The sequence below is a fragment of the Phyllobates terribilis genome, unplaced genomic scaffold (assembly GCF_046119375.1).
Source record: "Phyllobates terribilis strain yellow unplaced genomic scaffold, ASM4611937v1 Scaffold_1__5_contigs__length_1240528914, whole genome shotgun sequence".
Lineage (NCBI taxonomy): Eukaryota > Metazoa > Chordata > Amphibia > Anura > Dendrobatidae > Phyllobates > Phyllobates terribilis.
In genome coordinates, this window is record NW_027362761.1 from 305,095,210 (window position 1) to 305,119,253 (window position 24,044).

The window sequence follows — 24,044 nt, forward strand, 5'->3', positions numbered from 1 at the left end:
ATTATTGTTACCTAATTGGTATGTAAGGAAGTTGGTCTGTGTGATGGGTACTAATCTTAGTGTGACTGTAGCCAATTACATCCTCTATTTACTAAAATAGCAAGGGAATCCAGTTCGCCATTGTAAAATCCCACTGCAGTCCAGACCACAGACAGCGTCTATCAAGACACCAAAAGTAATGACGGATGATGATGAATTCAGCTCAACGAACATCCAATCTTTCTGTAGATCCAAAACTGATGACACAGGCTTTAATGTATTAGAAAAGACTGGATATTGGAACCTATATTTGTATAACCAAAATCTAATACACTCTTGGGGGTACCAATAAATTGTACAGAATACTATATTAACTACCACAACAAATATATTAAAATTTGTTTATACTTTATCAAACTTTATTAATATACACTACAATCCCAACTACAAGACACAACAATTACCCTTAAAGGGGTTGTCCACATTTGCAGATGACCTTCTCCTATCCATTACCCAGCCTTTAATATCCCTGCCCAATTTATTTTCCCTCCTCAAATCATTTGAAAAAATCTCAGGACTCAAAATCAATATAGAGAAATCCGAGGCACTATTCATCAATATGACCCAAACACAGCAAGAACAAATTACATCAAACTTTGGCTTTACTAAAAAAGAACACTACATTACATACTTGGGAATTAACCTCACGAAAGAAAAGGGTACACTTTATAAATGGAACTACGCCACTCTTATACAAAGTTTTAAAGCTGACCTAAATAGATGGTCCACCCCGTCACTTTCTTGGTTAGGTAGAGTACATGCAATCAAAATGGTCACACTCCCGAAATTTCTTTACCTCTTTAGAACCATCCCTATAAATATACCTCATAGGACCTTTTCCATGATACATTCGCTGATAGATAAATTCATATGGAACAACAAGCAGTCCAGAATCGCTCAGAAAACTATGTTTTTACACAGGAGCCTGGGAGGAGTGTCGCTGCCAAACTTTTCCTTATACTACAAAGCAGCTCAAGTGGCACAGCTGTCAGATGTGTCTGCTCAATCTAATGTGCCCAGATGGGTAGGAATTGAGTCTTCACTATTGGAGCCATACTCACTCCCAGGGCTCCTGTGGTCAGTGGGCAAATTACCTAAAAATGTGACTATATTTTCCCCATTTTCATTCCACTCTCTGAGCATCTGGAGGAAAGTAAGATTTACATTCCATCTACAATCTCAACCCTCCCCGTTGCTGAGGATACTTAATAATCCGATGTGTCCCTCCCCCCCCCCCCCCCCCCCCCCTAAACTGGGAAACAGACCTCAATGTAACAATGACCGCCCCAAAGATGGCAATGCTGTTGTGACACAATTTCAAAGGGTAGCAATCAAACTTCATTGACAGAAACCTCAATAAAACTACTACACAGAACATACTATGTCCCAACTAGACTGCACAGAATCTACCCGGGGGTCTCGGAAAAATGCTTCAGAGGATGTGATGTCCAGGGAGACATGAAACATATCTGGTGGACGTGTTCCAAGGTGCAAGCCTTGTGGAAAGATATTGGAGATTTGATCACGAGACTGCTTGGGACATCTGTCCAGATATCTTCGACAGTTTTGCTACTAGGAGATAAACCTTCTGGAATCTCTAACACTTCTTTTAAACTCCTTAATTATATCACCATGGTGACGAGGATCCATATAGCATCCAAATGGAAAATAACAACATTATCCCTTATGGAAGTAAAAAACAGAATTAATACAATAATGTTACAGGAAAGAATAGAAGCCACAAGAACTGACAGCCTGATAACATACTTTGACACCTGGACCCCCTGGATAGATTTTAACACGGACACACAGCTAGCTGCAGCCCTGCGTATTTCCCCTTGATATGGAGTTTGTATATAAAGATGGGCATGATTGGATCATATTAGCTTGGTAGGCTTAATTAAAGGACATTATATTATGTGTCATTAGGGTTACTTTGAGTTTGCCTATCCATCTGTAACAAATTAAAGGTGGACAATGAGATTTGGGAAATGTGATTGACATGGTAGCCTCTGGATATCCATTCCCTCCCCTTCCCATGTTGAGTCTGGAGTCTTATTTGTATTTGTTTGATGTGTTACTGCAAAAATGTAAAAAGTGAAGGGACAAATGGACATGAATAGTATTATACTCCCCCTGCGTGGGGTAATTGTCACCAAATTTATTGTTCCTTTTCAAATAAAACAATATGAAACTAAAGGGGTTGTCCACTACTATTCAAAATAGCCCAATGTGTTTTTTTGCTGAATAGAAGTTTCTTTCTAATTACCTCCCTCTGCTGTTTCTGCCTGTGTGTGGCGCTATCGCTGGCCGTTCACAGGCATCACGTGACCCTCGGCTGCATCAGGCTCTGACGTCCGCTGATGTCATGTCATGATTCCGGATGCAGCCGGGGGTCCCTCTTCTGCGTTCCACGATGGCTGCTGGGTTGTGGGCGGAGTTACCCCGCGCGTCACACCCAGCATCCACCGCGTGCTCTCCCTCTCCCCATTCATTGGGAAAGCGCACGGTGGATGCTGGGTGTGACGCGGGGAATAACCCAGCCCAGAGTCACGCCTCACTTGTAGTGACATCACCGGGTGGTCATGTGCTGCCTGTGAGCCGCCACTGATGGCGCCGCTCACAGGCAGAAACAGCAGCAGGAGGTAATTAGAAAGAAGCTTCTTTTCATCATAAAAATACATTGGGCGATTTTGAATAGTAGTGGACAATCCCTTTTAAAGCTCCATAAAAACCCAATTAAAGGAAAATTGGCAGTGTGGTCAGAATGACAAAAAATGCACCACTCCATACCAATTTAGTATTGTCTGCATTTGTGTTTAAAAAAACAAAACATAGGAGGGGCATGAAGTATATATGACAGCTATTAGGGTAACTGCAAAAATTATCCTTGGCAGGAAAGTGGCACCAATTCAGAAAACCATGTTATAAATGTATATAGCTAGAAGCAATGGGAGATCATCCCCTATATAGGTGCTACAGATAGTCAATATGTAAATCAATCCTCATACCCACCATATGCCATAATGAAACAAGGGGCCATGCTGCCCAGGTACCACAATACTTGTTTTGCGCCAGTTGTCAAGGGGTGCTATCAACAGATTATATAATGCTCATATTAACCCAGAATTGGATGCACGTCTGCTGTCGGTCACTGTATCTCTCGCCACGGCAGACGTCCCGATAGTCCCGCAGCGCATGTCTGCGTAGCGCAACTTCCGATTGGGTGAAGGGAGAAGTGTCTCTTGCCGCAGCCAGCGTCCCAGAAGCTGCCCTTCGCACGTGCGTGCAGCGCAACCTCATATTGGACGCCGGGGAAGGGAGGCATGTGGTCGGGCAGGCACGCATGCCTACAGGAGACCGGAGACTCCATGTTCAAAGTGGGGGAAAAGTGCCACCATTACAAGCAATATACCAGTCTATATAAAATGTAATCTTGCAGTACAACTGGCATTATATACATGGGTTATGAATATAGAACGGCAGCATATGTACGTAAATACATATTCACATGTAAAGCGCCATGGAATAAATGGCGCTATAACAATAAATAATAATATATAGGACTTGTATAATACAAAGAATAAATATACAATACAGTTAATATACATGTCGCCATCTAGTGGGGTAATTTTATTACAGATATATAGAGAGGGCACTATACCCAAAATACAGTAGGACAATATATACAAGAATATACATTAATTACAAGTATACAGATATAGGTGGCCAAAAATGAATAGTGCAAAAATACACTTAACAGTGCTCAAAAGGTGCAGAGTGCATGTGCAAAGATGGTCCCACTGTTAAATAAACATATTGTGTCCACTATAATCAAAGTCTAAATAAGACTAATATATATGACGCCGATCAAGTATTGCAGGGATCTATAGATTCTCAATCCAGTATAATATCTAAAAATCAGGACCGTTTCTAAATTCACAGTCCAATAGATTCAAAGGTGCAGATAGATCATCTTAATCTCTACAAACGCAATATGAAACCAATTATTAATACAACTGAGAAAGCACAAATGGAGAACAGGTATTCAAAATCCTCCACAGCAATGTCAATACATTAAAACCTTCATGCTAATAACCTCTACATGTTTCAGGTGCACGCAGCACCCTTACTCATGATGTCGCCAGTGCACCTATATAGTTCTCCGGTCCGGTGTGATCAGTCGCATAATTAGATTTGATTACATTTTGTGAATAGACACTTCATATAAAAAATAAATGTTTGCACATATTTCATAAAATCAGGAGAAGACAAATACAAAGGGAAGAATCATTAAACATTATGCAGGGCAACAATACAGTCCAATTTTATGCCCTGAAACGCATACAAAGACTCTTGCACGCCCCCTGGGCTGCCACTGTATGGGGCCATTATAGTGTGGTGCACTATATGGGGCCTTTATACAGAGGGTAGCATGACTCGGCGACTCTGATGAGCGGTGTAGTTACTGACGTCACCACTCATCACCGTCGCCGGGTCTCGTGGAGCACAGCGGGACCTGGAGTGGCTACTGCTACAGTCTATGGAGCTTCGTTCTCTGAATGAGGCTCCATACACTTTGGACGTTGGATTCAGGGAACGCCATGGACTACATCGGACCTGCATGGAAACTTTTTGTTTTCTAATAAATTGGAGAACTAGGGACAGTGTCTTGTCTTTATTTTTTGTTTTTATGTTTTTTATGTTTCCACTTGTGGACTATGGCGGATCTGCATGTTTTTTTTTTGTTTTGTTTTTTAAATAAATTGGTGAACCAGGGAAAGTGTCAGGGAGTGTTTTTTCAAATAAAATTTATTTTTCTGTCTGTGTGGTTTTTTTTTTCCATTATCGGGTTAGTAAAGGAGGTGTCTGATAGACACATCTACATTACTAACACCAGGGCTTGATGGCAGATGTGATTTTTGACAATTCACATCCGTCATCAATCCAAATTGTCGCTGAATCAGGGCAATCAGGAAGAGCTGGGAAAAGTGCCAGAATTGGAGCATCTCACAAGCTAATGTCTGCTTTATCTTGGCTGGTTATCAATAATAGGGGGGGGGGGGGGGCGCACTTCAGGTTTTTTTATTTATTTATTAGGGTAAATAAGGCTAAACACCCTTTAGTGCCACAAGAAAGGCACTAAAGGGTGCAAGTTTATTATATGTAGGGGGCTTGTGAAATTATATATCTACAGGACATCTATATATTCTATGTGGGGCCTATTGTACTATATGGAGAACTATATAGAGAATCTAGGGGTAGGACGAAAATTACTTTGTAAGGGCTGCAAAGTTATGAGATATGTTCTTCCGTGACCTCGCTGAATATAATTTTATTTTGGGGGGTGGGGAGAAATTAATGTGTGACCCTGCTCTGTTAGAAATTGAAAGTTGGAAATTTTTATTAAAGCCTGGGGCGTATTAGTATGCCCCAGGCAATCACCCCCGGTTCAGTGAGGGCTCCGGCGCTGAGCCCGCACTGAACCAGGCACATGTCATCTGATTATTACAGCTGACATGTGCCTGCAACAGCCGCGCGTGGAATCGCGATCCATCCGCGGCTGTTAACCAGGTAAATGCCGCTGTCAATCTCTGACAGCGGCATTTAACAGCGCCGCGCCAGAAGCACGGCCTTAGCCCCGCCTATCGGTGACCCCGTCACGTGATCACGAGTCACTGATGGGTGGGCATGGCAACCCGGGGTCTGCAGCAGACCCCTGTGGTTGTCATGTCTCGCTAGCTATGAGCGCCACCTAGTGGTCTGCGCTCATAGCACAGGAGCATTTCTCAGTCGCCTGTATGTAGTAGAAACGATCAGAAAACTGCAGTTTCTAGTCTCCTATGGAGACTATTGGAGCATGCAGAAAGTGTAAAAAAAAAAAATGGTTTTAAAAATATATAAAAGTTTAAATCACCCCCCTTTCGCCCCATTCAAAATAAAATAATAAAAAGAAAATTCCCACATACACATATTTGGTATCGCCAAGTTCAGAATCGCCCGATTTATCAATATAAAAAAATAATTAATCCAATTGGTAAACGGCGCAACGAGAAAAAAATTCTAAACGCCAGAATTACATTTTTTTGGTTGTCGCAACATTGCAATAAAATGCAATAACGGGTGATCAAAACATCGGATTTATCCCAAAATTATATCAATAAAAACGTCAGCTCGGCACGCAAAAAATAAGTTCTCACCTGGTCCCAGATCATGAAAAATGGAGACGCTACGGGTCTCGGAAAATGGTGCCATTTTTTTAACAAACTTCGGATATTTTTTTCACCACTTAAATAAAAAATAACCTATACGTGTTTGGGGTCTATGAACTCGTAATGACCTGGAGAATAATAATGGCAGGTCAGTTTTAGAATTCAGTGAACGTGGTAAAAAACAACAAAAAAAAACCTGTGGAATTGCATTTTTTTTTTTTTTTTTTTTGCAATTTCACCGCACTTGGAATTTTTTTCCCGTTTTCCAGTACACGATATGGTAAAACCAGTGATGGCGTTCAAAAGTACAACTCATCCCGCAAAAAAAGCCCTCACATGGCCATGTTGACCGAAAAATAAAAAGGCTATGGCTCTGGGAAGAAGGTGAGCAAAAAATGAAAATGCAAAAACGGAAAATCCCAAGGTCCTTAAGAGGTTAAGGTGTGACCCTGCTTTGTTAGAAATTGAAAGTTGGAAATTTTTAAAAATTGTGGCCAAAATTCCGATTTTTACAAATAAACACAAACTATATCGACCTAAATTTACCACTAACAAAGTACACTATGTCACGAAAAAACAGTCTCAATCACTGGGATATGTTGAAGTGTTCCAGAGTTATTACCACATAAAATGACACTGGTCAGATTAAAAAATTTGGCCTGGTCATTAAAGGGAATGTCACCCCCTGGGACTTATCTGACCTACTAATATGGGCATATAGGTGATAGAAATGTAAATCTATACCTACCTGTATGCCTCATATTAGAGATCTTGTTGCGGTGAAATGTCTTTATTCATACAAGTTTCTGATGCTTGCAGGCCGCAAGAAATTCCCACCTCCTGTGTGAATTATAATGTTTCCCCCCTCCCCTGCACGTCACTGTGCCCTGTGACGTACAGTTGCTGTGGCCAGATAACGCGCCTGCGCACTTCACTTCTTTCAGAAGGCGAACTTCTTACTTCCATTTTTGGTCATAGTACTGCAGGGATCTTGTGTGCACAAGATCACTGCAGTACTATGAATGCATAGTACAAGTGCGCCTTCTGTAAATATTGAAGCGCGCAGGATTTGGCCGCCGGAACTGCACGTCACAGGGCACTGTGATGAGCAGAGGAGGGGGGAAACATTATATTTCACACAGAAGGCAGGGATTTCTTCAGTGCCCTGGGACGGGAATGCATCAGAAACTTAATAAAATAAAAAGACATTTTGCAGCAATAAGACCTCTAATATGGGGCATACAGGTATGTATAGATTCACATTTCTATCACCTGTATTAGAGGTCAGGTAAGTCCCAGGGGTTGACAGATTCCCTTTAAAGTCAAAATTGGCCCTGTCACTAAAGGTTTAAAAAATCCCTAATTGTAACCAATTTTTTTTTTATTGTTTTTTTGTTGTAGCTAAAAAAAATGTGGCGAGTATGGTCTAGAGATGGAGCATGTCTAGACACTGCTCGGCATCCATTATTGATGATTTTAGCTATGCCCTCATCTTCCAAAATAGGAAGGTTTCTAAGAAAACTATTTCTAATCCTGGAAAATTGGTTAATATATTGTAACGCTGAAATTAATGAAGTTGTGACTGCAGTAGTACTGGTTTTACAATGTGAATATGGTTACCTAAATCGTGGTTTGTTCTGTACAATTTTCTTTGCGATTTTAAACATTCATTTCTTGTTAAAAAATACTAGAATGTAGAGGTATTTGTTCAGTCTCATCATAGTTGGCCTCTTCAGTAGGGATGAGCAGAGCCAGGGAAGTTCGGGTTCCGGTACCCGACCCAAACTTTAGTCCAAAGTTCAGGTACCAGAAATGTACCTGAACTTGAACCAGAACCTGGTGTTTGGGTTCTGGGAAGGAGGATTCATCAGAGAAAATAGCTTAACCCTGGTCCTTGATATTGCTCTTGGAGAGAAGTAGCTTCTTTGCTGCCCTTCTTGACACCAGGCAAGGCTCTAAAAGCCTACGCCTCACTGTGCATGAAGATGCACCAACACCTGCCTGCTGCTATTCCTGAGCAAGATCTGCTCAAGGGATTAAACATTAAAATTTCACAAAACAAGACCATTAATAAGAGGCATACAGGTAGGACTAGATTAACATTAACAGAGATTGACAGCGGCATTTAACTGGTGGATCGCGATTCCACCTGCAGCTGTTGCGGGCACATGTCAGCTGTAAGAATCAGCTGACATGTGCCCGGTCAAGTGCGGGCTCAGCGCCGGAGCCCGTGCTGAAATGGGGGTGATGGCCTGGGGCGTACTAATACACCCCAGGCCAATAAGGGGTTAAAATGCCAGAACAGCAGAAACCCTGTCATGTGACCCCATATGGAAAATACACCTCTTTGGAAATTCATCTACAGATGTAGTGCCGATTTTGACTCTATGGGTTCTTTCCAGAAACAAGCAGCAGTGTATGTTACAGAGAGAAAATCGAAAATATGCCATTGTAGTGCCCAGTAAGTTATGCCCAGATCGTGCTTCCTGAGACATGCACCCGATAAATTAAATGGGCTCTCCTTGCTACAGTAATGCCACACGTGAGCGATTACTGCAATGTAGGCACACGATGGGGCTCAGAAGGGAAAGAGAGGAGGGCATTTGGATTTGAGAATGCAGAAGTCACTGTTTTTGTTTTGTTTTTTTAATGCAGGGGTACCATATTTTTTTTTCCAGAGCCTTTGTGCTACCAGTAATGTGGATTCTCCATATATTTCTGTTAACAGATGACGGACCCAAGTGGGGGCTTGTTTAATGTGGGTTAAGGTTTTTATTGGCGACATTTTGGATCACTTTTGGCTCAGTTCACATTTATCCTGTGCTCTACGCTGAGTACTTACATCAGGGTTTCCATCTAAATCTCTGAAATACATGATTGAGATGAAACCCCTGAGGGATCGATTCACTATAAAAGAGACAGCAGAGATACTCTGGACTTAGTCTGACCTCTGTTCAGAGGTGTCAGTCTTTTCAGTGGTGAACAAAAGTGAGACTAACTGCGTTTTTGTGCAATAATAAAAAGACAGACACCGACGGATTATAGGCTAATTGGAGTCCAAAGTTCCTCCATCTGCCACATAGTGAATGTTCCATCGTTGGGTTTGGTCTGAATCACGAGATTTATACAAATACTCCCGACATAAGGGCTCAGCGTAGAGCACAGGATAAATGTGAACCAAGTATTATTGTGATCTTTAGGAGGCAGAATGTACAAGAATTATGCTTTTGCGTTCACTGTATGGTATAAGTGAAAAGACAACTTTATTCTTAAGGTCAAGTACCATTACAGCGATATCAGATTTATCTTTTTTTAATATATATTACTACTTTTAAATTTTTTTTAGTCCAATTTTTTTTGCATCACTATATTTTGGAGCTATAATTTTTCCATTACTGACCATGTGAGTCATGTGAGGGCTTGTTTATTTTGCAAAATGAGTTGAAGTGTTTAATGGTACCATTTTGGGTTGCATAACTTTTTTTTTTTTATTGTCTTCTATTCCGATTTCTGAGCGACATAATTAACAATAATCAACAATTTAGGATTTTTATCCTGTTCACTGTGCGGTAAAAGTGATCAGATGGCTTTATTCTTCGAGTCAGTACGATTACAGCGATACCAGATTCATGTAGGTTTTCTTGTTTTGTTTCTATTGCACACTAAAAATTTTATTGAAAAAAACTTTTTTTTTTGCATCATTCTGAGAAATATAGTTTGTTTTATTTTTCTGCTGACAGCTGAATAGGGGCTTGTTTTTTTGCAGGTTGAGATGACGTTTTTCAGGTATACCATTTTAATTTACATAGGACTTTTTGATCACACTTTAATCAATTTTTTTACGGTGGTATGATGAAAGAAATCATTCTGAACATGGCAATAGCAATACAAAAAAAAAAAACATAAAATTTCATGATTTTCTTTGTGTTTTTTTATTTAACCTTTAACTTATTCAGGGGACTTCAACTTTGATTTGTTTAATCACTGATCTAATGAATTGCAATAAATATGCACATTGCAGGGCTTAACAGGCCAATGTACTTGGCAGACCCAAAGGTCATTATTTGACCTCCGGTTAATATTACTACCATCGGATCTCCGCGACCGTGTTGCGAGGGTGCTGATGGGTGGAGAGAGGGATTCCACTCCCTCACACAACCTTCCAAACACTGCGATAGCTATTAATTGTGACATGTGGAGGGTTTAGCAGCCAGGTGTGGTTCTGACACTGGCCCTGGCTATTGCAGCAGGAGACTGGCCTTCAATAAAGATTATGCGGGTATAGCTCCTGTGCCCTCAATCACCATGTCATACTGGTACGTCAATTTGCAGAACGTACCTACAAAATATGATGTACCAGTATGTCATGTAAGGAATGGGTTAGTAGGTTTTACATAAGGAAACTCGCTCAGTTCACCTCTGAGCACATGATATAAGAACACCACACCAGTGCCAGTTTAGCTTTTTAATATACAACTTTCAATAGAGATATTAGGAAAAAAAATATGGCAACAATACATTACATATTATTCATTTCAAAATAAAGAATTTAAATTAGTAGGTATGGAAAGTCCAAAAAATGCTGGCACCTAAGCAATGTCTTCATCAGCTGAAAATTCTGGTTCTTGAATATTTTCTAAGGAACAACTCTCTATTGACTTCTGGATGGCTCTTTTCTCCTCTAAAAAAAAAAAAAAGAAAAGTACATTTAGTGTGTGTGAATAATGACGTACATTATACTGACATAGCAGACATGCTGCAGACATTTGTGATATTCAGTCTCTGCCACATGTGGATATATAACCTTAAAGTGAGCAACTACTTACCAGGATTTGTACAGTTCTTCAGCAAGAGCGCTAATTGTCTCCTGTTGTACCGAATGAGGAATTTCTGACATGTACGAATAGTGCCTGTAACAGAATACAGAAAACTTAAAAGGGGTATTCTGATTTCAGTAACTTCAATAGGCTGCCCCATAAACATATTTCCTAGCCACAGGACAGCTAAAAAATGTATTACTGATGTGGTCAAAACTTACCAGGCTCACGAGAATGGGAGTCCCAAAGTCCCCTGTGTGAATATAGCCGTATGTGTGACCACTGTGCATTCACTGTCTGTAGGAGTGGTGGTCACACATCCTCACTGCTGCTCTTTTCCAACAGATGACTTTAGGCCCCCCTTCTCCAAGTACTGAAGGCCTAAAGATCACACATTCATCCTTTATCTTATGATACACTTATGGCACAACCCCTTTTTACGTTTATTATAAAATGGACCATTATAAAAATTTGTATCCACTATAAGTAGCTACTAAGATTAAATCGCATTACATAAATCCAAGACCTGATGAGGCTGGTGGACTTACCTTGTCAGCGTGGCTCTATAATCCTGCTAATAAAATGAGCATTTTATATGGACTCAGAAAATTCTTACTTACTAAGTCAGATGGTACAACTTTGGTACAGGATTATACAGCCATTCTGACATGGGTTTTCAAAGTAAGCACACCAACCTGGAGGAAGTACTACAAATCAGGAGCACTGTAATAATATTCCTCTTGGCAGTTTTGAGTATTTTAATCCATGCAGGAATACATAAGTTTGCAGAAACTGAAATCTGGAATACATATGCCACTAATAATCGGAGGACTGCTAATGATATTTATCGCCTACGCTCACTTTTTCCAATGGATAGGTGATAAACATCAGTGGAAAGTTCAGCGCTTTTGACATTTGGATTGTTGAGTATAAAGGGTGTGCATTTTAGTCACCGAAATCAGAATAATTATATAATAAAGACTAATACTTAAGGGATGTCCACTACTGGATAACACCTTTTGAATAATTTCAAGGCCCCCAAAAATAGAAGTAATTAAAACAATTTAAATCTCCTGCATTGATGCCGTTCTGCGATGCTGGTGTCGCTATTCCCGCGGTCAGGTGACATTGTTGTCGTCATGACCCCTGAGTGCCAGGGCTGGATTGCCACACATTGCCCATCCGGCCAGCACACACACACACACCACAGAAATATTGTACACAATGAGCAGAAAACGTTAAGGGATTGATAAGAACAAATATAATAAAAGTTAGAGATGAGAGGATCGCTTCACACAAATCTAGTTAGGTTTGGCCATGGACTGGAGATGCAGATGTTTCCTGAGCTTCTGGCTTCCCCGGCGTGGTGTTTGAGTTGCCGGCCTGGCGTGACGTCATCTGTGCGGCACACAGGTAATGTCTCACAAGCTGAGCTTATAAGCAGAGCCCGGGATCCGGGAGGGTAAGGAAATGCGCACAGCTCCTGTACACGGCCAGGGAACACTGACCGGAATAGGGAATAGAGGTTACGCACAGCGATCTGCTCGGCTCTACTTAAAGGGTACATCACCTATTCACAGAATAAATGTATAATTGCCGAGACCCCCACTAATTATGAGTAGAGTAGTCCCAAATTATCCTGGCGAATGGACCTTTACTGAGCATGTGCAATCTTTGCTCCATTGTCTACAAGAGCAATGGTCACACATGCACACAGGACATTTTGGACCCCCTATTCTCAGAAAAGGATGGGATCTCAAGCATTTATCAACCTACAGGGATAAATTTTGTTTATAATACAACCCCTTTAAATATGTAAATCTCACAATCAACAACAGAAGAAATACTAAAAGTGGCACACACAAACCTAATCCATCACGGGCAGCCATAGTGTTGCTTGTGACAAACGTTCGCTGTTTATTCTGTACGGCAGGAGGGTTTCATACACTAATGGTGCCAGCCCCCAATTGATGAACCTCATCATCCACACAAGAGCATGAGCTTACAATTCTCAATCTGCGTGCACTGTCTGCTTCACCGCTGTTATGGTCTTGGTGCCCCAGTTTACATACACACTAGCCAAGCTCTGTTTCACTGAAACTACTGAAATACATCAATATTCGTGGAGAAGACTTGTCTTGTTCCTAACCAGCATGAGTGACTCAAGGCGATGGGTGTGCAGAGCACAACTGCTTTACAATCAAGACACAATCACATGGCAGTCCTCCGAGCTAGCAGCTGCTGGGAGAACAGAAAGGGAGGACAGAAAAAGCAAATGGGGGCAGAGAGCAAGGCTGAGCTACCACAAAGCTTTTCCCTGCACAGAGCAGAAGTCATATATGTAATAACACGATTTACATAGTCCCTATTGGAGAACTACAGTGAAAGATAAACAATAGACTCCTCTTTCCAAGCAGAGTATATCTTAAAAGCAACTTGATTCGCAAATTTGAAAAGATTGATTATATACACACACACAATTTTCTCCCCTAATTGATAGCCCTCTTTTCCCCCTCTCGCTACTCTCCCCACTCCACCCCAAAGACATATTTTATACTCCCTTATTCTAGAATTGCCGTGAAAATAAACATGGTTTTCTTTGGAATGTTTGGATTTGGGTTAAGGGAGGGCTAGGGAATTGAAGTTGTGATGTTTTGTCTATATGGAATTAGGTCATACACGATCATTGAAAATGGAAAATTTTTATTTGAACTTTTCAATAGGATTTTTTTATTTATTTTTTAAATGAAAAGGATAACATCACCATGAAGGACAGCTTTACTAACAGTTTGCTGCGGTCGCACCAACATCAGGTCTAAGATAGTAAGTTACATAGGTCCATTAAGTTCAACCATTCTCCACCAGTTATACATTCTCTATCTTTAGATGGTTTATAACCCACAATGCCATTTGTTGCAAGAAGATCTATGCAACAATGTGGGAAGATTATATTGTGAAACTGACAGCCCCCCGAGGAAGCCCACTCGAAACGCGCATCAGGGCTGCAGACGTACACCAGTGCAATTGATTACATGGGTAAGCCTCATACTGTGATACCTTAGGTAATTTTTTTCCCATTATAATGGCCGGTTTATTTGAATCATGCATATCCTGATTTCAAACTCTGATAGTAATACCATGTGAACACTGTTCTTTTACTCTGGTGCCATCTTGTGGCTATACTATATTACTGCTTGTCATTACCTTTTTCTGAGCTTGGAATTTGTCTTATATATTGTTTCCATTGACCATGTGTATGGATATACACTGCTCAAAAAAAATAAAGGGAACACTCAAATAACCCATCCTAGATCTGAATGAATGAAATATTCTCATTGAATACTTTGTTCTGTACAAAGTTTAATGTGCTGATAACAAAATCACACAAAAATCATCAATGGAAATCAAATTTATTAACCAATGGAGGCCTGGATTTGGAGTCACCCCCAAAACTAAAGTGGAAAAACACACCACAGGCTGATCCAACTTTGATGTAATTTCCTTAGAACAAGTCAAAATGAGGCTCGGTATGGTGTGTGGCCTCCACGTGCCTGTATGACCTCCCTACAACGGCTGGGCATGCTCCTGATGAGGTTGCGGATGGTCTCCTGTGGGATCTCCTCCCAGACCTGGACTAAAGCATCCGCCAACTCCTGGACAGTCGGTGGTGCAACGTGACGTTGGTGGATGGAGCGAGACATGAGGTCCCAGATGTGCTCAATCGGATTCAGGTCTGGGGAACGGGCGGGCCAGTCCATAGCTTCAATGTCTTCATCTTGCAGGAACTGCTGACACACTCCAGCCACATGAGGTCTGGCATTGTCCTGCATTAGGAGGAACCCAGGGCCAACTGCACCAGCATACGGTCTCACAAGAGGTCTGAGGATCTCATCTCTGTACCTAATGGCAGTCAGGCAGTCTGGCGAGCTGTGCGGCCCTCCAAAGAAATGCCTCCCCACAACATTACTGACCCACTGCCAAACCGGTCATGCTGAAGGATGTTGCAGGCAGCTGATCTCTCTCCACAGAGTCTCCAGACTCTGTCACATGTGCTCAGTGTGAACCTGCTTTCATCTGTGAAGAGTACAGGGCGCCAGTGGCGACTTTGCCAATCCTGGTGTTCTGTGGCAAATGCCAAGCGTCCTGCACAGTGTTGGGCTGTGAGCACAACCCCCATCTGTGGATGTCAGGCCCTCATACCACCCTCATGGAGTCGGTTTCTAACCATTTGTGCAGACACATGCACATTTGTGGCCTGCTGGAGGTCATTTTGCAGGGCTCTGGCAGTTCTTCTCCTGTTCCTCCTTGCACAAAGGAGTAGGCAACGGTCCTGCTGCTTGGTTGCTGCCCTCCGATGGCTACCTCCACGTCTCCTGGTAGCGCCTCCAGCCTCTGGACACTACGCTGACAGACACAGCAAACCTTCTTGCCACAGCTCGCATTGATGTGCCATCCTGGGTGAGCTGCACTACCTGAGCAACTTCTGTGGGTTGTAGAGTCCGTCTCATGCTACCACGAGTGTGAAAGCACAACCAACATTCAAAAGTGACAAAAACATCAGCCAGAAAGCATTGGTACTGAGATGTGGTCTGTGGTCCCCACCTGAAGAATCACTCCTTTATTGAGGGTGTCTTGATAATAGCCAATAATTTCCATCTATTGTCTATTCCATTTGCACAACAGCATGTGAAATTGATTGTCAGTCAGTGTTGCTTCCTAAGTGGACAGTTTGATTTCACAGAAGTTTGATTTACTTGGAGTTATATTCTGTTTAAGTGTTCCCTTTATTTTTTTGAGCAGTGTATTTTCAGTTACCCCTACATCTTTCTATTGTATATATATCATTATCCTTCGTGATGTCCTAGTTTATTGTGTACAGCAGTTCAGTAACCATCACTACTCACGCTGCTCATACCTTCCAAGTGGAGCTCCGGAGACAGAAACCGCTGGGATGGCTTCCCTCATCAGCAGGTGCAACACCTCCTCAGGTAAAGTTCATAGCATAGCAAGCAAATAGAAGTGCACGGGGTGGAACACTACTGGGATAAAATCTTCTTTTATTCACATAAGAGTAAAAGCATGGGTGCGGGGGAGCAGGTCTCCAGTCAGACTACGGCCGTTTCGTGTGGCAAGCACGCTTCTATGGGTCCAAGTGTCTTTCCACGCGAAATGGCCGTAGTCTGACTGGAGACCTGCTCCCCCGCACCCATGCTTTTACTCTTATGTGAATAAAAGAAGATTTTATCCCAGTAGTGTTCCACCCCGTGCACTTCTATTTGCTTGCTAGTTTGTTGTGTCCTCACCATTTATCTACTAGTTTTATTATGTATATTACTGTCCATTGGTATACATATACCTTTTATCTTTTTGAGATTTGTAATAAAATTGATATTTTTTTATCTTTAAAACTCTATAATGGCTGATATCTTAGTGTTGTCCATTTCCACGGGGTACAAAGGGCTATACTCGCCTCCAGTGGGCGCCATTAACTCACTCGTCTCGTTATTGTATCATGTGAGCGCTGCGGCCAATCAGCGGCTGCTTCACTCATTTCCTTTGGACCAAACTGACATCTGGAAGAATTGAGAGATGTCACAGTTACTTCTGAAGGAAGTGACAGTGAAGTGGCCACTGACTCGCTGGAGGGCTCATGTGCATAACTTAACCCGAATCCCAGCGCAGACATCGTAGGAAAGTACAGGGTGTTTTTTTAATTTATTTTAAATGGGGGAATATAGCAATTCAAGTCGTGGAGAACTCCTTTTATTGTGTCACTATTCTACTGGTACTATATTCCATGAAGGAGAAACCGGTCCAAAGATCTAAATCTGAAGACAAGAAAGTAATAGGCTGGAGCTGGAAGGTGGCTCATGGCAGTCAGAGACTAGCATCGCATGCTCATAGTCATGGTCAATACCAACATTACTCACCGCCAACATGTATTGTGTTGATGAAGCATGGATAGCGCTGACCTCTGTACTCAAGCCTTGTGATAAATGGAAGGGATGACCACAGAAGCTGGTGAAAAGCCTTACGACATCGAAGCAATATGATGCCCGTGTAAGCATTAAGATATTTCACTGTAAAAGAAATACAGAATACCTTAGGATATTCTCTACCCCAAACATGAAGATACAATTCCAACTAAAATGGTACAAGTCTATTCCATAGCATTATTCCATAGCATTACCAAAACAAAGATATTTTGGATGTAATAATCATTATATGTTAGGTTGAAATTTTATATGCTTTCAAGCCTTTATCAATCTGGGGACCTGCACTTTACAGCTAACTGGGAAAGCATCCTGTTCATTCAGGCCATAAGACCCGTGGTCTGGCTGCCCCTGTTCATTCAGGCCATAAGACCCGTGGTCTGGCTGCCCCAGTCGCTGTTCATTCAGATAATGAGATCTGTGGTCTGGCTGCCCCTGTCACTGTTTATTCTGGTTGTAAGATGTGTAGCCTGGCTGCCCTAGTCGCTGTTCACTCAGGTCATAAGATCAGAGGTCAAACTACAACCTGCGCGTGTTACATGGCTGCTTTACAGCCATCTGAATAAGACCTCATACAGGTTCTGAATGAAGGGTTCACACCCTTGTCTTCCCTTACATAAATATAAGTTGTGTATGAGCCTCCGATTTTGAGAGCTGTATAGGGAGTGCTGTCAATGTCAGGTACATTAAAATTATAATATTTAGCAATTAAAGGGTTATTCCAGCTCCGCTCAATTCTCTATATGAAAGGTACCAGAGCTATAATAAACCTTTAAACTAAATTCAAAGTTCTTATTTTAGGACATTAATTATGCCCCCAAAACACAATCAGATTTCACCTGGTGGAAAAAGTAGGGAACAAATGAAGCCATGTAACTTCATGTCACCAGAGCCTGATCCCTATTAAAAAAATATATTTTCTAGCAAAATCTAAATTCTGTCATCTGACAGATGAATAAAAAAATCAGTCTGTCACCTTACAAAATTAAATAAATTCATGCCATGGGTGTACAACCTGCAGCATATGTAGCTAGTGATGCCATTCTATGCTTGCCCCAAGCCGGTCTGTGTCTGCTCACAGGACTAGTGTACCAATACCATCAGAACAGTGATCCCCTGAGCACCGCGTGACATACGCCAGTAAGGAATAGATGGTGCGGGCATACATGTGTGAGGGTATCATCTTTGCAGTTTTAGGTAAGTAGTCAAGCTCTCGAGGGGTCAGCCACTCACATATACTACAATAACATGCCACAGAGGTCTCTGTTGGTAATTCCGCTTAGTGGAAATCTGTCAGTACTAGGAACCCTCTACCCCCACAAAACTGTATATATGGGCATGCAAGTCTTCTGCATTCCTAAAATTAGCATTTTATCTCATATGCAAATTAGTCATTCGGTGCTCTGGGCATGCTAGAGCACTTCCCCAAGCTTCCGCCTTCCCAGATTGTTTCCCCACCCAGTACCAGCCTCTTTAGATTGATAGCTCTGATTGTCTGAGTGACATCAGGCGCCAGGATAGGAAACCAGATAGTGAGCCTTCAATCCCACTATGGAGGCTGATGCTGGGAGGGAGGGGTGGACTTCTTAAGGGGTCTGTCACGCCCATTATTATGTGCCCATAGTGCCTAATGCAACATTTGCATATGAGTGAAAACGCTAATCACCTGTGAGTGCAGCAACTAATAGAAGATATAAAGGGGTCTATGGATTTCCATCTCAAAGACCTGCATGCCAATGTATGTGATTTCAGGAGGAAAAGGGCATTTCATCTCATGGTCAGATTCCCTTTAACGTTTTAGCGCAGCTCTTGGCCTTTGGTCAGCCTGACCGAGCATACTACATCAGACTAAGGCTAAGTGCCCACGATGCAGAAATGATCCGGATTTTTCCTGAGCGTTTCTGCATCTCCCTGGCAGAAAAAACGCATGCGGATTGTACATGCATTTTTCCTGCCAGGGACAAGCGGAAGTGAAGCGTTTTGATCATGTGATTTCGCATGCGGGTTGACAAGCGCTTTCCAAGCGATTTTAGCATCACTTGGAAAGGGCTTGACAACTTGGTCACACTATATAAATCCATGCAACCGGCATGGATTTTATATAGTGTGACCAAGTTAGTTAAAAAAAATAAATAAATAATAAAAATGGTAAACAAAAACATTATACTCCCCTTCCGATGGCCCCCGGTCTTCCCGGTGTCTCGCAACCACTGGCGTCGGCGGTCGCGTGACCCGTCACATGACTAAATTACGTCATGGCAGGTCCTTTTAGACCATCGCGAGCTGGCGGGAAGCCAGGACGCATCGCTGAGGAGACCGGGGGCCATCAGAAGGTAAGTATAATGTATATTTTTACTTTAATTCTTTTTTTTTTTTTCACAGGTACTATGGTACCTGGATCTAGAGGAGAGTCTCCTCTTCTCCAGACCCGGGTACCATCCGCACATTGAATTGCTTAATATCCACATGTGCACATGTAGTCATGCGGATATTAAGCGATTCAATGCAAGACAATGGTGGCCAAAACTCCGCGATTACGCAAAATACAGGGGGGGGGGAACCAAGGAAATAGGTGGGATGTGAGGCAAGCAAGGGGGAAGGGGAGAAGTGAATATAATGAGGGTGGAGAGGGGGGTGGGGATAGTACAGTTAGATCGTTAGAGAAGAATAGGATGCTAAATAACCCCAAAATTTTATCTTACATGCTGACCAACCCAAGAAGCCTGACCAATAAGGCGGATGAGGAGAGGTATGACATCGTAGGTATAACAGAGACTTGGCTAGACGATAGCTACGACTGGGCGGTAAATTTATTAGATTATAGTTTATTTAGAAGGGACCGGAAACAGGGGAAAGGCGGAGGAGTCTGCTTATATGTAAAGTCATGTCTAAAACCCAGACTAAGGGAAGATATAGGAGAGGGAGAAGAGGGGGTCGAGTCCATGTGGGTAGAGATAGAGGGAACTAAAAATAATAATAAAATATTACTGGGGTCAGCTATAAGCCACCCAATATAACAGAGGAGAATGAGAATCTGCTATTAGGACAAATAGACAAAGTAGCGAAACATAATGAAGTGATTGTAATGGGGGATTTCAACTACCCGGATATTGACTGGGAAACAGAAACCTGTAGATCTCAGAAAGGAAAAAGGTTCTTGATAAATATTAAGGATAATTATCTCTCCCAACTAGTGCAGGAACCAACGAGAGGGACGGCCGTGTTGGACTTAATATTGACTAATAGGCCTGATAGAATAACTGAGGTACAGATAGGGGGGCACCTAGGTAATAGCAATCATAATATTATCGACTTCAAAACGCCCTTCAGTAGGGTTATCAATAAGGGAACAACAAAAACATTAAACTTTAGGAGGGCGAAGTTTGATCAGCTGATAGAAAACCTTCAACTTATTGACTGGGACAAAGTTCTTAATCAATGGAATACGAATAGTAAATGGGAAACCTTCAAAAGAATTCTGAATACTCAGTGCGAGAGGTATATATCGTATGGGAATAAAAGGGCCAGAAATAAGAAGAAACCAATATGGTTGAACAAGAACGTAAAAGGGGCGTTAAATAGCAAAAATGAGGCATTCAAGAGATTAAAACAGGAAAACAGTAAGGAGGCACTAATGTGTTACAAGGAAAAAACGAGAACCTGTAAAAAAACAAATAAAAATAGCGAAGGAGGAAACAGAGAAACGTATTGCTAGGGAAAGTAGATCAAATCCCAAACTGTTCTTTACGTATATAAATAGTAAAAGGATTAAATCGGATAATATTGGACCGATAAAAAGTGAGGAAGGCAAAATCATAGAGAAAGATGAGGATAAAGCTAATCTATTAAATCATTTTTTTTCGACAACTTTCACAAAGGAAATAGAACTAACAGGAGAAATGAGAAGTGACAAGCTTAATCCTCCACTAAGTATGACAAATCTAACCCAAGCTGGGGTACAGAAACGCCTCAGTAACATTAAAATAAACAAATCACCAGGACCTGATGGCATACACCCACGGGTACTAAGGGAACTAAGTAATGTGATAGACAGACCGTTATATCTTATATTTAAGGACTCTATTGAGACTGGGTCTGTGCCACTTGATTGGCGACAGGCGAATGTAGTGCCAATATTCAAAAAGGGAGCGAAAAGTGACGCCGGAAACTATCGGCCGGTGAGTCTGACGTCCGTTGTGGGCAAAATTTTTGAAAGCTTCATTAAAGAGGCAATTACGGAGCATCTTGATGCTAATAATCTTTTAATCCCGAACCAACATGGATTCATGAGGAATCGCTCCTGCCAAACAAACCTGATTGACTTCTACGAGGAGGTTAGCTCTCGAGTAGATCAGGGGGAACCAGTGGATGTCGTGTATCTCGACTTCTCAAAAGCGTTCGATAGCGTGCCACATAATAGGTTGATATACAAAATGAGAATGATGGGGCTGGGGGAAAATGTCTGCAAGTGGGTAGCTAACTGGCTAAAGGATAGAAGGCAGAGGGTGGTTATAAATGGAATATTCTCAGATTGGGTAAGCGTCACTAGTGGGGTACCACAGGGGTCTGTACTAGGCCCAATGTTATTTAATATCTTTATTAACGACATAGTCAACGGGATAAATAGTAAAATATCAATATTTGCAGATGACACAAAGTTATGTAAAACAATTAATACAAAAGAGGATAGTGAAGACCTACAGAGGGATTTGGATAAGCTGGGTAGGTGGAGCATTAAATGGCAAATGAGGTTTAACGAGGAGAAATGTAAGGTCATACATATGGGAAGGAAAAATGGAAGTCACCAGTACTCACTGAATGGGAAATCATTGGGGAATTCAGAGATGGAGAAGGACTTGGGCATCTTGATTGATAGCAAACTAAATTGGAGTGCCCAAAGTCAGGCCGCTGCTGTAAGGGCAAACAGGGTAATGGGATGTATTAGAAGAGGTATAGCTGCAAAGGATGAGAACATTGTTCTTCCACTGTACAAAGCACTGGTCAGACCACACTTGGAATACTGTGCTCAGTTATGGGCCCCAATATATAGAAAGGATATAAATGAGCTTGAAAAGGTACAAAGGAGGGCAACAAAATTAATAAAGGGAATGGAGGGACTGCAATACCCAGAGATGTTGGCAAAACTAGGACTATTCAGCCTGGAAAAGAGAAGGTTGAGGGGGGACATAATAAATGTGTACAAATATGTTAGGGGACAGTATAGAGATCTTGCCCGGGATTTGTTCAAAAGGAGGGATATTACGGTAACAAGAGGGCATTCACTAAGACTGGAAGAGAAAAGGTTCCAGCACCAGCATAGGAAGGGGTTCTTTACAGTAAGAGCAGTGAGAATATGGAATTCACTGAGTGAGGAGACGGTAATGTCGGATTCACTAAACCAGTTCAAGCGGGGACTGGATGCATTTCTAGATACCATGCAGATTTCAGCATATACTTAAAAATAAAATAGAATAGTATGTTGATACAGGGATTTATTCTGACTGCTGGTTTCAGAGTCGGGAGGGAATTTTTCCTCAGGTGAAGATTGGCTAAATCATTTGGGGTTTTTGCCCTCCTCTGGATCAACTTTAGCAATTACAGAACTAACAGGTCAAACTTGATGGACGCAAGTCTTTATTCGGCTTTACAAACTATGTTAATTGGTAGTGCTGCGGATTTTCCGCAATGATAATCCGCAGCGGAAATCTCCGCTGGATGTGAACAGCACATGCGCATTATCATTGGGGAACATGGCAGACCTTCTACCAAGTGTTTCTGCAGCGGAATTGCTTAAAAAAAAAAAAGACGCATAGTGGGCACACAGCCTAACACATCAGAGACGAACATGTAAACTTGCATTAAGAAGTGGTTTTCTTAGATGGTCTTCTCATTGAGGGGCATCACAATATCAGCAGATTTGTATGTAGGGCACCATAGGGTGCAACGTCTTGAGCACATGGTTGTCTCACAAGCAGCTGCCACACTGAGATGATGGATAGGATAGCACATTAGGGAAACTGCCATCTACTTCAGTGATGTAAGATCCCAGCTGGGTGCAGAGGCCATATGACCAGGTAAGAAGCAGGTGTGGCAGAGCTGCCCCCCAGTGTGTGTCACGTCTCACTCTCCTCGCTCTCCTATGCACTATTCATATGGCGCACTGACGTCATCAGGACTACACATCACGTGGTATCAGTGACCTGCATCATCATCATAAATATACAGCAGCTTTCCCATCCCCCATGTTACCTGACATGCCAACAGAGCACGCAGCAGCCCCGAAGTCTCCATGCAGCCTCGCCACCGTCTCCTTCACATTGTACCACACTGCCACCTCCGTGATGCTCTGTCTCCAGCGAGGATCCTCCAGCACCAGCTCACAGAGGAAGTATCTGACGGGAACATCGCGTTACTATCGTCCTATCACCTTCGTTATAGCGCCCATAACTTGTGCACTTACCTAGATTTGAACCGCATGATGGCGTCAATTACACGCGCGGGGCGGCATGGATTTCAACTATTGATGACGTCACTTCCGGGAGCAGTGTACGTACTGCGCGGCCATATTACTTGTGGCATAAGCAAGTCGTGTCTTCCTGCCCAGGTTCTTTACTGGCCCCTTGACTACTCAATGAGAAGCCAACGGCTTATTCTTGTCTTATTGTATTTTATAAATAGGTAAAACTATAATGTTAGTGCCACATTGGAAATGAAATATTAGGAAACTTTGGGAAAAGCTGCAGTTTCTCAGTGTAAAAACCCATTTTTGGTTCGTTCACATTAAGCCCGGGTTCACACGGCCATATTGAAAGTCAGACCAGTTACTTCTGTGGATTGTGGATGTCAATGGCTGTGTGTGTCTGCATGGCTTCCTTCCGGAGGTAAAACAGACCAAAAAAGTTTAAGCTGAGATTTTTTTGGTGCTTTTGGAAAGTCGGCCATGTGCAGTGACCCACTGGAGATCATGGGTCTGTGTGCGGCCA

The 24,044-nt window shown here is 42.1% G+C and overlaps 1 protein-coding gene across 1 annotated transcript; it reads right to left on the bottom strand.

Annotated features, from left to right (window-relative positions):
- Window positions 1-10,701: 10,701 nt before the first annotated feature.
- On the bottom strand, window positions 10,702-23,604 carry POP5 (POP5 homolog, ribonuclease P/MRP subunit). Its single transcript, XM_073654196.1, has 5 exons — window positions 23,522-23,604; window positions 23,311-23,453; window positions 16,999-17,148; window positions 11,078-11,161; window positions 10,702-10,932 (listed from the first exon to the last, which is right to left on the bottom strand). The coding sequence occupies exons 1-5, from the start codon at window positions 23,536-23,538 to the stop codon at window positions 10,841-10,843; spliced, it is 486 nt and encodes a 161-aa protein (XP_073510297.1). The 5' UTR covers window positions 23,539-23,604; the 3' UTR covers window positions 10,702-10,840.
- Window positions 23,605-24,044: the final 440 nt, after the last annotated feature.

What these genes read in the sequence shown, in the direction of transcription:
- POP5 (XM_073654196.1), bottom strand. An exon ending in GTGCTCTGTTGGCATGTCAG is followed by an intron (nt 17,149 to 23,310) that starts GTAACATGGGGG and finishes TTTCTTTTACAG; the next exon opens with TGAAATATCTTAATGCTTAC. An exon ending in CAACACAATACATGTTGGCG is followed by an intron (nt 11,162 to 16,998) that starts GTGAGTAATGTT and finishes ATTCTGTTACAG; the next exon opens with GCACTATTCGTACATGTCAG.